Source organism: Miscanthus floridulus, chromosome 8 (genome assembly GCF_019320115.1).
Source record: "Miscanthus floridulus cultivar M001 chromosome 8, ASM1932011v1, whole genome shotgun sequence".
Taxonomy (NCBI): Eukaryota; Viridiplantae; Streptophyta; class Magnoliopsida; order Poales; family Poaceae; genus Miscanthus; species Miscanthus floridulus.
The window spans coordinates 32,646,824-32,659,207 of NC_089587.1; the positions used below are offsets into that span (position 1 = coordinate 32,646,824).

Below are 12,384 nucleotides of genomic sequence, written 5' to 3' on the forward strand. Positions count from 1 at the left end.
AACCTTGTGAGCTTAGCCAAAGCCCTCCCACTCATCTCCATCATTGATCCATCATCATTGTGAGATTGGGAGAGAATCCAAGTGCATTGCTTGAGTGATTGCATCTAGTGGCACTTGGTATTCGTGTTGCGCTGCGGATTTCGCTTGTTTCTCTTGGTGGTTGCCACCACCTAGACGGTTGGAGCAGCGGTGGAGGATCGGCACGAGTTGGTGATTGTTCGTGGCCGTCTCCGGTGATTGTAAGGGGAGTTGTACCTTCCCCGGCGGAGTGCCAAAAGGTAACTCTAGTAAATTGCTCGTGTCATTGAGTTACCTCACTTGTGGATCGGTTCTTGCGGTGTCCAATCGTGTGGACGAGGTTTGTGAAACACCTCTTAGTCGCCGAACCACCAAGTGTTGGTCGACACAACGGGGACGTAGCGTGTTGGCAAGCACGTGAACCTCGGGAGAAAATCGATTGTCTCTCTTCTTTGTCATTCTCCCGGTGATTGGTTATATATTCATCTTGTGATTGGTTCATCCCCTACACATCGGTATAATCACTCTACTCACTCATTTACATTCTTGATACAAGCTCTTTAGTGTAATTAGAATTGAGAGCTTGCTTTATTATTTACATTCATCTAGTTGAGCTCTTTAGAGTAGCAAGGTTGAGAGCTCTTAGTGAGTAATTACAAAGCTAGTTTGTGTGCCTAAGTATTCATTGCAACTAGAATTGTTGGATAGGTGGCTTGCAACTCTTGTAGAGCTAGAGCAAGTTTGCATTACGCTATTTGTCATACTAATCAAATTGCTCTAGTTGATTTGTAGATTTTTAAATAGGCTATTCACCCCCCCCCCTCTAGCCATATTAGGACCTTTCAGAGTGTGGCCACGACATCATAGGCGAAGGCAGCACAGCTGGAGCCATCATCCGCGTAGGTGGCTATGCCTGCAGTGGGGAAGACAGAAGAGGGCACACCTAAGGCATCCTTAGTGGATGTGGCGATGGGGCGGGCCTCCACATCCATGTCACAAGCCCCTACTACCACCGGAGGGTCCGCTCTAGAGGAGTTCCTATCGCAAGAGAGGTCGGCGCCGCTTAGGATCGGCGTGGAGCCATCCCAGTCTCTAGTCTAGGTGGTTGCCCCCGATGACGCAGCAGAGGAGAGAATGGGGCGCGTCCACATGGAGGTTGGGACCATGGTTCACGCCTTGACCATTGTGCTGAGCTCGATGCGCAACATTATCGCCCTGGTTGGCTAGGTATGATATGACTATGCTTCTGACCCTCATTTTCCCTTTCTACGCCTCTAAGTCTTGTCCTCTCCAGTCCCTTGTGGTCCACAGCCAGGAGAAGTCCCAATTCCTTACTGAGGAGACACGATAGAGTGAGGGGTTGGCCGCACAGCTCGCTGTCGTTCGTTAGGAGGTGGCTGAGGTAGCCCCCGCCACCCGGGAGCTGGCCGACCTCCGAGTTAGGGAGAAGGACGCTCATGATGATGCCCATGAGGCCAAGGAGAAGCTCATGGCCCTGATCAAGAGGGCACGCACGGACGCCGTGGAGGCCGAGCGACTATGGAAGAAGCGGGACGATTTGCTTTAGGCCATAGAGGAGCTCCACACGGAGCGTGACTTGGCTCACCAAGAGCGTGCCGACGCCCAGCAGTGGATCGATCACCTCGAGGGTGAGCTTGAGGGGGAGAGGGACCTAAAGGTTGTGGTCGAGGGTGCGTCCGCTAGGCTCACCGTAGAGGTTGGTCAGCGCTAGGAGGAGGTTTGACACCTGGAGGCCGAGGTGACCCAGTAGCACGATGAGATGCGCAGGCTTCGGGTGGATATGGACGGTAAGCCTTCGGTGTCCCTTGTTGTCTTTCTCCCTAGAATCTATGGTAGGCCTTTTGACATGGTCCGTATGTGACTTGGACAGGCCTCAACGACACGTTTGGGGATGAGGTGATGAAGAGTTGTGGCCTAGAGAAGGAGCTCGACGAGGTGAAGGCCTCCCACCTAAAGGAGAGCGATGGGCATGATGCCCAGCACGTCACCGTCCAGCTAGTCTTCGATGACCTCAAACTGGCCCTAGAGGCAAAGATGAGCTCATACACAGTTCGCGCCATCCGAATTACGGATCGAGCGCGTGAGATCGTGAGGGACACACTTCACTTTGGCATTCATTGATCATTTGCAATCGCCTGTTCTCATTATGAGAACATCGATCTGGCGACGATGAGCGAAGGCTTCACGCCCGTCTACACCGACGCTGAGCTAGAGGACATCGAGAAGGAGGTGGCCCCTCTAGCACATGACTTATTTGCCAAGATAGAGGATAAGATCATCCCCCAAGTAATTAGTTAGTCAGATAGGCTAGGCGGCGAACTTGTAATAAGCGGACAAGTTCTTAACTTTTGTTATGACCAAATAGACTTTTAGCTCTTCTCCTCTTTTTGTATAAAAAGGTTAATGTGTTCTGACCCTTTTTCGTTGTTAAGGCTATAAAGCTTAGGGCACGGGCGAAAAAACCCACATCACGCTGGTGAGCAAAAATGTCATAGCCGCTGGGGCATAGATTTCTTGCAGTCCGACCAGTTTTACTCAGTATTTGTTTCTGTAACCCTTGCTTCTAGATCTTAACGTGAGAAAGGGTTGGGCACAGAGAATGTCTATCGGGTAGATATACTCTTATCAGCCCTCAAGTGAGGCCTGACTCCTTGCCATCGCTGGGGTCAGGTGTCACTAAAGATCAAGGAGACGATAGCGAAACCGATAAGAGAAAATGTTTTTTGTTTCAGAAACATCATTCTTAATTTTCATAAGTACATGCATAGATTAGGGGTAAAAAGCGACATAGCTGCTCGATGTTCTAGGCATTGACAAAGACCTCATCGTCGATGGTATTTAAGCTTGTAGGTGCCCGGTCGGAGCACCTCTACGAAGACGTATAGTTTCTCCCACGACAGAGAGAGCTTGTGGCGGTTCTTATTGCTCTGGACAAGGCGGAGCACCTGGTCCTCGACGTTGAAGGCCTAACCCCGCACTCGATGGCTGTGGTACCGGCACAACACTTGTTGGTACTTGGCTAAGGGAAGGAGGGCAATGTCACGCGCTTCATAGAGCTGGTCCATCCTTGAGGGACGCCTTGGTACCCAACTCATCGTATGCCCTGACCTTTGGTGCTCCATAATCGAGGTCAGTCGAGAGGATAGCCTTGGAACCATAGACCATGAAGAAGGGTGTATAGCCAGTCACCCGGCTAGGGGTCGTCCTCAAGCTCCAGACCACCGCGAGGAGATTTGCGACCCATCGTCCACAAAACTTGTTCAACTAGTTGAAGATCCTAGGCTTAAGGCCTTGTAGGACCATCCTATTCACATGCTTGACCTACCCGTTCGTGCGTGGGTGCGCCACGGTGGCCCAATCGATGTGGATATGGTATTTATCATACAATTGGAGGAACTTTTTTTGGTGAACTGTGTGTCGTTGTCCGTGATAATGGAGTTTGTTACTCCAAAGCGATGGTGATGTCAAGGAAGAACAGGACAACTTGCTCAGACTTGATCACGGAGATCAGTCGAGCCTCTATCCACTTTATAAACTTATCTACGGTGACAAACAAGTGCGTATAGCCCCCGGACGCTCTCTTGAGAGGTCCGACCAGATTAAGCCCCTAGACCGCGAACAACCACGTGATAGGGATCGTTTTGAAGTGTTTAGGCCGGTAGGTGGATCTACCGAGCATAGTATTGACACCCTTCGTAGGTGCGCACAATCTGTTCAGCGTCGGCTATTGCGATCAGCCAGTAGTAGCCCTATCAGAATGCATTTCCGACTAGGGTCCTAGGCATGGCATGGTTCCCATAGACCCCACCGTAGATATCCCTCAGCAACTACTTCCATTGCTCGATGGGGATACATCACTGTAGGATTCTAGTGTGGCTTTACTTGTAGAGCTCGCCCTCAATAGCGATGAAGGACTTGGTACGATGCGTGAGCCATCGAGCCTCCATTTTGTCCATCGGCAGTGCCTCATGGAGGAGGTAGTCAAGGTAAGGCATCCTCCAGTTGACTAGAGGGTCGGGCTCTACCGTTGGATCTTCGTCAAGCTCCATGACTTCAGGGCCAAAAGGAACCAATGGTCAGTTGGCCCCCGAGCCCAGGGTAGGCGACCCATCACTGGTTTGTTCTAGCTCCTCGTAGTGGACCGAGGGCTTATACTAATCGCTAGTGAAGATGCTCGTCGGTACTGGCTCTCGGCCGGATGCCATTTTCGCCTATGTGTCGGCCGCCTCGTTGAGCCATCTCGGGATGTGGTTGAGTTCGAGGCCGTCAAACTTGTCCTCCAGCTGGCAGACTTCTTGGCAATACACAATCATCTTGGCACTACGGTAGCTTGACTCCTTCATGACTTGGTCGATGACCAGCTAGGAGTCACCCCAGACGTCAAGCCATCAGATGCCCAACTCGATGGTGATGCATAGGTCGTATATGAGTGCCTCATACTCAGCCACATTATTGGAGGCAGGGAAATAGATGCAGACCATGTACCTTATACGTACCCTGAGGGGTGAAACAAAGTTCAGCCCCACACTAGTGCCTTTCTTCATTATCGATCCATCGAAGTACATCGTCCAGTACTCTTAGTCGATGATAGCTGGCGGCATTTGGATCTCGGTCTATTCTGCAATGAAATCGGCCCTCGTAGCAAGGCCGCCGTGGTAGCAAAGTTTTGGCTTGCCCGGGCGAAGTGTGGGAGGGCTCCATCGTCCTCGATGATCATCTGGTTCATGTCACAGGCCATGACGCGCGCAAACCCATCGTCTCTGTGGCGCTTGATCTCTTGCTCAAGCTCCGCATGCTCCTGCTCTAGCTAGAATTGCGCATCATCAAGTTCCTCGTGCTACGCCCTCGGCTGCTCCACCTATAGGTAAGGTGGGCCCCCTGCATCTCCCTTGACCTTGTCATCGAGGTTGTTTGTTGGGGGTAGCCCTCCCTCATGGGCGCTTTTGATGCGTCTCTCGAGGGTACCTGCCATAAAACATTCTCGCGAGGGGTGATGGCTCCTCTTGCTGTAGTCAGAGCCGGAGGGTGACTTTGAATCTCCCGTGAGAAGGTCATGGAAAGATTCTACGACGTATTTAGTCATCCCCATAAACTTGTCAGTTGTAGGGGATGGGGACGTGCGCTGCCCCACAAGGTGGCCAACAGTCCCCGCAGCATTGCGGAGACCGAATGGGAATGCTGTCGGGGCACTCCAGATGAGGTATTCCAGAGAGAGCAGTTTCCATCCAGCAAGCTGCGTCATGACATTCACGAACGAGAAGGTGAGGCAGCGTAGGTCCTCCTGGGACGGTCGGGGTCCTAGAAAGGCGTTGAGATGGCGCTCCAGCCTCCCGTAATTGAAGTCGAGGAGCTATCCACTCCTAGGGACATGGGCCTCCAGTGCGTGCAGCTACAGCTCCTCAAGCACCTCGACGATCGCGTCGAGGCCGACAGAGTGGAGAGACGGGACAACGGCGGAAGCCTACGTCAACTCTCCCTCTATCATGACGATGAAATCTAGGTTCCCAAAGCACGCGCGCACGCTTGGGATCCAGATGACGCCGTGACTAGCCATCCGAGGCCTGATGTGGACTTCGAGACGCGCAAAAAGCCCCTACCTGGCGCGCCAATTGTCGGTGTTTTGAACCACCGATGAGTAAATTTGTATCTGCGTGTCTGGCTCGAATGGTGTGCTCGAAGGACACAATGATTTATACTGGTTCGGGTGGAATGTCCCTATGTCTAGTGTGTTGCTGCTCGTATTACCGGCACTAGTTTGTAGTAGGGGTTACAAACGGGCGAGAGAGGGAGAAGTTCCCAAGTCCATGATGAAAAGATCAATGGAGTTGGGTCTTGCTGAGCTCGTTCAGCTGTGTGTTAGTTCGCCGTTCGTTCCTCTCCCCTCGTAGGGCGTCCTGCTTCTCCTTTTATAGGTGAAGGGGAAGGCGCCGGTTATAGAGAGAAAGAAGAAAAGTGAGGGAGAAGAAGGTCTCTAGGGCCGCTGGGTCCTTCTTCTCCTTCATGCGGGTCCCACCAACGCTGTAGATGGTGATGGGGATGGCTCCATGTCGGGCTCCTGTTCGCCATTGGTGCCATGTCCCGGCGTCATCAGCTGGTCATGGAGTCTCATCCCGTCCCGGCGAACGGCGTGGCAAACCGACATGCTGGTCAGCGGCCATACGGGGAGTAGGCAGTGACCACGCACCTGTCACTGTTGGCGATATAAACCCTCGAGCGTGGCCTGACGTGGGGCATGGGTCATGTTGAGACATGCCTGCTTCTTGCTCGGTGTCAGAAGTTTAACCCCGAGGTCGTACCTTCTGAACCGTAGTGGTTGGAGGCGGTATAGGTTCCTGTTGGGCGAGACGGGGCCTACGCCTTAGAGGTCGGGCGAGACGGAGCCCGTGCCCTCAGGATCAGGCGATACGGCTTTCGACCCCTTGGGGGTCGTACGACACGGGCCCGTGTCCAAGGGGTCGGACGAGACGGAGCCCGTGCTTAAGGGGAGGAGTCGAGCGAGACAGAAATTGACCCTTCGGATCAGTCGAGACTGAAACACGTCCATGATTATCTAGACGACTCGTTCTCCGTGGTCCTCAGATTTTCCCTTCGGACACTTAGTGTCCACGATATCATACGCAATCCGCTACCTTAATGTATTCCGCTACGAATCCGCTGTACGCCATTTAATATCTTGATTGTGATCTCGGTAAAGCACAAACTGCATCATCAACATATTGTTGCGCGGAGAAACGAAGCTCAGCTGTCTCTTTCGATTTCACTTGTCAGTTGTCACATTTTCTTTTCTAAGGCCGCGTTTAGAAGCCAAATTTTTTTTTGGTTTTGGGTACTGTAGCCCGTTTGTTTGTATTTGGCAATTAGTGTCTAATTATGAACTAATTAGATTCAAAAGTTTCGTCTTGCGATTTCTCATCCAACTATGCAATTAGTTTTTTTTATCTACATTTAGTATTCCATGCATGTGCCGCAAGATTCGATGTAACAAGTACTGCACAAAAATTTTTGGGAACTAAACAGAGCCTAATACTAAACAGGTGCAGGGAAAAAAATGTCATCTCAAAGAAAGAGCGTAGTAAAGAAAATGCTATCGTCACAAATCCCGTGTGATGGCAAACATTATCGCTGAGTTCTATAGAAACAATTCCCATCCGCAAATAAAAGACACAATACACTTATCACTTATCAGGATTCTAGATAATTTTTCATCTTGATATTTTAATCTACTCCGTATCATGATAAAAAAGGCCCAGTTCGTTTAGCTGAAAAAGAAGCCAAAACACTGTTCTGACTGATTTGTTGTGAGAGAAAAATACTGTTCTAATTAAAAAAATAAGCTAAAAATACGGATTAAAAGACAAACGAACATAGCCTAAATATAAATATATCCATGTGTTGCACACAGAACCAAGATGTATTGCAATTAGACTGCCCATCATTGTTGCTACAAGTATAGTAAGTTAAAAATCCGGATCATATACAATATACATAGGGTGTGAGGGCAGTTTGAAAATTAAAAAACTGAATGAATAAAAGGTAATTTATATATAGAAGAAAGTAAAAAGCAGGTCAGAAAAAAAATCATGATATAAATAAATAGAAAATATTGGAAAAAAAATAGCAATAATAAAGAAGGGAAGGAGGGAAAACCGAAGAAAAATTAAAAAACACACAAAAAACCGTGGATCCCAATGAACAACCTGTTCGCTTTTTTTTTCCGACACAACCAGCTATTTTCCTTTTACAGTAAATCAGCCGTGTTTATCCGCCCAACCGTCCACCGAACATGCTCGAAAACCGAAGCGAGAGGAAGGTTGACATGTCAGCAGCTGGCGCCATGGGCCCCACCGCTCACCTCTCTAGAAGACGAAAGCCGTGGTCGGGCGTCCTCCTCCCCTCCCTCCCTCCCCCGCCTCCGCTTCCGCTTCCGCTTCCTCTTCCTCCTCCTCCTCGCCTCCTCCGCCTCTTTCCCGGCCGGCCGCCGTTTCTTCCCAAGTGGCGCCGGTCCTGGTCCCAGTCCCAGCAGGCGCCAGCGCGCAACGCGACGCGGGCAGTGGGTACGCCTGCGCGAGCGCGACCATTTCCGCGCCGTCGCCGCCCGTCTCCCACCTAACCTAACGAGCCCCCACCCAATCGATCGCCTATCCGCCTCGTCTCCTCAGGCGGGGGAGGGGTCGGTCAAAGGAACGGGGGGGGTAGGGATTTCGCTCCTCCCAGCCACCGAGGAGCGGGGCCCTCTGCGCTCCTCCGGTCCGGTCCTCTTCGCCATGGCCGCCGCGCCGGCCTCGTCGCCGGTCGAGTTCCTGCTCCGCCGCCCGCAACCGCGCCAGCGGAGGAGGTCGCCTCTGGCCGGCTCGTTCTTCGCGCCCACGGGGCTGTCCGGCGCGCCGCTGCTCCGCGCGCTGGCATCGCTCGCGGCGGACCTGCTGGGGACCCCGCCCCCGCCGTCGCAGCGACGGAACCTCGACGCGCTCATGCGGAGGCTCGCGCTGCTCTCCGCGCTCCTCGACTCGCTCCTGCTCCTCCTCGCCGACGAGGGGGAGGACGCCTTCTCCGACGCCGCCAACCTCTGCTTCCGCGAGCTCTACGTCGTGCTCTTCCGCGCCGACCTGCTCGTCTCCTATGTCGCCTCCGCCGGCCGCGCGTGGGCGCTGCTACGGGCGCCCCAGCTCGCCGCCTCGTTCCGGGACCTCGACGCCGAGCTCGCCGTCGTCCTCGACGTCCTCCCCGCCGCCTCGCTCCGCCTCTCGTGGGACGCCGCCCAGTACCTCGACCTCCTCCGCGCGCGCTGCCGGCGGCGGGCGCCGGCCCACTACCACGACCCCGCGGAGGCCGCTCTCGGAGACCGCCTCCTCGCCGCCCTGCGCGACTTCGAGCTCGGCCAGCCGCCGGACCCCTCCACTCTCCGATCCCTCCTCCTCCAAATCGGCATCTCCGACGCCCCTTCATGCCGCTCTGAAATCGAGTACCTGGAGGAGCAAATCCTGAGCCAAGAGGAGGACGCCGACCTCCCCCTCATCGGCGGCGTCGTCGCCTTGCTCCGCTACTGCCTCTTCTCCCTTTTCGACCCCAGCAACACAAAGGCGTTGCGTGTTTGGCTGTCGGCGGGGAACAGGCAGGGGCTGCTCTCCTGGAGCTGCAGCGACGACAGCTCCTTCTCGGTGCCCAAGGAGTTCTCCTGCCCGATTTCTTTGGATTTGATGCGCGATCCCGTGGTGGTCTCCACCGGACAGACATATGACCGGCCGTCGATCATACAGTGGATCGAGGAGGGGCATTCCACCTGCCCCAACTCCGGCCAGGCCCTCTCTGACAACCGGCTTGTGCCAAACCAGGCGCTCCGCAGCTTGATTTCACAGTGGTGCGGGGTGCATGGCTTTCAGTTTGATTCGCCGGAGAGCAACGAGGGGATGATTGAATGTGTTGCTGCATCGTGCAGCAGCAAGGCAGCAATTGAGGCGAACAAAGCCACAGCCAGGATTTTGGTCAAGACACTGATGGAGGGATCCGATAACGCAAAGCCGGTTGCTGCTAGGGAAATCCGGTTGCTGGCTAAGACTGGGAAGCAAAACCGGGCGTTCATTGCCGAGTTGGGTGCGATACCATTGCTATGCAGGTTGCTGCTGTCGTCGGATTGGATGGCGCAGGAGAATGCAGTGACTGCACTGCTCAATCTATCGATCTATGAGCCGAACAAGACAAGGATTATGGAACAAGAGGATTGCCTGCATCTTATTGTCAGTGTGTTGAAGAATGGTTGGACGACAGAGGCCAAGGAGAATGCTGCAGCTACGCTCTTCAGTTTATCTGTGGTCCATGACTACAAGAAAAAGATCATGAATGAGCCAGGGGCTGTGGAGGAGCTTGCCTCTATGCTGACCAAAGGGACGCCAAGGGGAAAGAAAGACGCAGTGATGGCATTGTTCAACCTCTCAACACATCCAGAAAGCTCAGGTCGGATGCTTGAGTCTTCTGCAGTTGTAGCTTTGATTGAGTCACTGAGGAATGACACCGTGTCGGAGGAAGCTGCTGGTGCTCTGGCTCTGCTGATGAAGCAGGCTACCATCGTGCATCTTGTTGGGAGCTCTGAAACGGTGATCACTAGCCTTGTTGGGTTAATGAGGCGTGGAACTCCAAAGGGCAAGGAGAATGCAGTGTCAGCTTTATATGAGATATGCCGAAGAGGTGGATCAACATTGGTACAGCGCGTGGCAAGGATACCTGGGTTGAACACAGTAATACAGAACATCACGCTCACAGGAACAAAGCGTACCAAGAAGAAGGCAAGCTTGATTGTCAAGATGTGCCAGAGAAGCCAAATGCCATCGGCATTGGCACTAGGAAGTACATTGACAGTGGTTGATCATTCATTGGTAGGGAACAGCACATTGAGGCGCGCTGCAAGCTTTGGCAGCGGGGAGTTGTCAAACCCTGTGTCAATTTCAGTGCCTGTGCCCTAGGTGGAAAAAAAAATCCATTCCAGAGCCCACATAATTGTCACATTTGGTGAGTTTTGTCCCTGAAATTCTTTCATTGCATCCTCAAATGAAGGTATACAAATTTAATCCAAAGAATCAAATATATCAGATGTGCTTGGGTGTATGTGATTGTGAATAACTGTGCAGATATAGGTTTACAGGCAGAATTCCAGCTTGATGTTTCCTTGGCAAGCTTGGAAATTATTTATTTTTTGTTCAGTTTCAAAAACACCGAATATGTATGCAACTTGCTGTAAATCGTTCTCATAATTTAGTACTCGCTCCATTCCAAATCGTAAGTCGTTTTGGCTTTCTCGATATATAGTTTTTACTGTGTCTCTACACATCACTTATATTTAGGTACGTGCATAAGCTATGTACCTAGAAAAGCCAAAAAATTTGCAAATTGGGACTGAGGGAGTAGTTTACTTTTGAGGCAACATTGGAAAGAGATGATATATCATTTCACCAATGAACTTGTAATAGAACAGAGGATGAATTATCACAAATGCATCTTCAACATATGCATGTCTTGCTTTTGATCGACCAAAGAGAACCGGTGCCGCTTGTTGCATAGGAGAGGGAATAGATGCCAATCTGAAGAACATCCCGAAAAAGGCAGAGCGCTTTGATTCTTGAAGATATTTTTCGTCTGAAGACAACCTTTTTGCAAAAAATTGAGCTCTGACCAGAATCTGAATCCCCAGGAAGATTGTACATGTGCAAGCCAATCTATGCTGCACTAAGAAAAGGACCTCAGCTTAAAAACAAAAGATTCTTTGGAGGAGCTGAGTATCAGTAGAACAAAGGTTACAATTCGTAATGATGTGGATCTGGGGTTTCACATAAAAGTTTCAATGAAGAGTGCTTGCCGGGACCTACAAAAACGAGGCGCCTCCAGCAAGAATTGCTGCAGGTAAGCAGAATAAGGCGGCCATCTGATCTAATGGCAACCCTTGGCGTTCACACATCATGATTGGTTTCAAGGCTGCTTAGTTTACATGGCCTACAGTCTTCCATTCTGCAGCTGTGAGCTGTGAGTGTTCGTCATGAGAAACCGTGTGGAATATTGTGTTCCCAGTTGGAGATTTGCCTACACCCATTTTGGATACTTTGTCTGAATGCATGTTGCAACAACCGGATATCATCATGATACTGGAGACTTGTTCTGGAGAAACACCCTAGTTAGGCTGAACCATCTGTCACGCCCTTGAGTACTTGATTCAGGTCTCAACAAAAGATTCCCCTTTTTTTCTTAAAAGAAAACTTAAAATTCATGAAAACATTTTGGATGCATGCCAACCTTTAGGAGCCATTTAAAAGTTTCAGAGCACCTTTCCATAATTCTATTTTTAAAAACCTTTCCGGAATTCAAGGATGTATGAATCATTAGCCACTCTTTTCTTTGTCCATGAAAAAGTGTTGAGCAATTCTCTTGTTTGACCTACATTTGCCCCATAAGACTCCTACAGACCTTTGCACACTGTCCCACGTTTTGTCGTTCTGGTAACACCACCTCGCCGTTCGTCCTGGTCTTCCCGGCAACTTTGTTTCTAAACGAAACCGTGTGCCCTCTGCAAACTTTCTGCCTGTAATAATAAATAAACTGAGAAAAAGGCCGTCGTCCATTCTCTACGCCGCAGCTCTGACGAGTTTCACACCACATGATTTAGCGATGCGTCAGAGATCAACCACAACCAGGCAGAGGCAAGGTCTAGAACTTTGCCAGACTTGTCCACACCTGGATCATGTCGACATGTGACGGAGGTTTCCAGTTGATTGGTTCTGAAGCTGATGTGGATGCGCTGGAGCAGCCTGATCATGGAACTGCAGGATACGTATCAGGAAAATTAGAGAGTTGCTCCAAGAT

General features: G+C 51.2%; 1 protein-coding gene across 1 annotated transcript; it reads left to right on the plus strand.

Annotated features, from left to right (window-relative positions):
* The first annotated feature begins 8,164 nt into the window (after window positions 1-8,164).
* On the plus strand, window positions 8,165-10,796 carry LOC136476130 (U-box domain-containing protein 4-like). Its single transcript, XM_066473850.1, has one exon. It carries the CDS (start codon window positions 8,304-8,306, stop codon window positions 10,494-10,496), a length of 2,193 nt encoding a protein of 730 aa, XP_066329947.1. The 5' UTR covers window positions 8,165-8,303; the 3' UTR covers window positions 10,497-10,796.
* The last annotated feature ends 1,588 nt before the right edge of the window (window positions 10,797-12,384 follow it).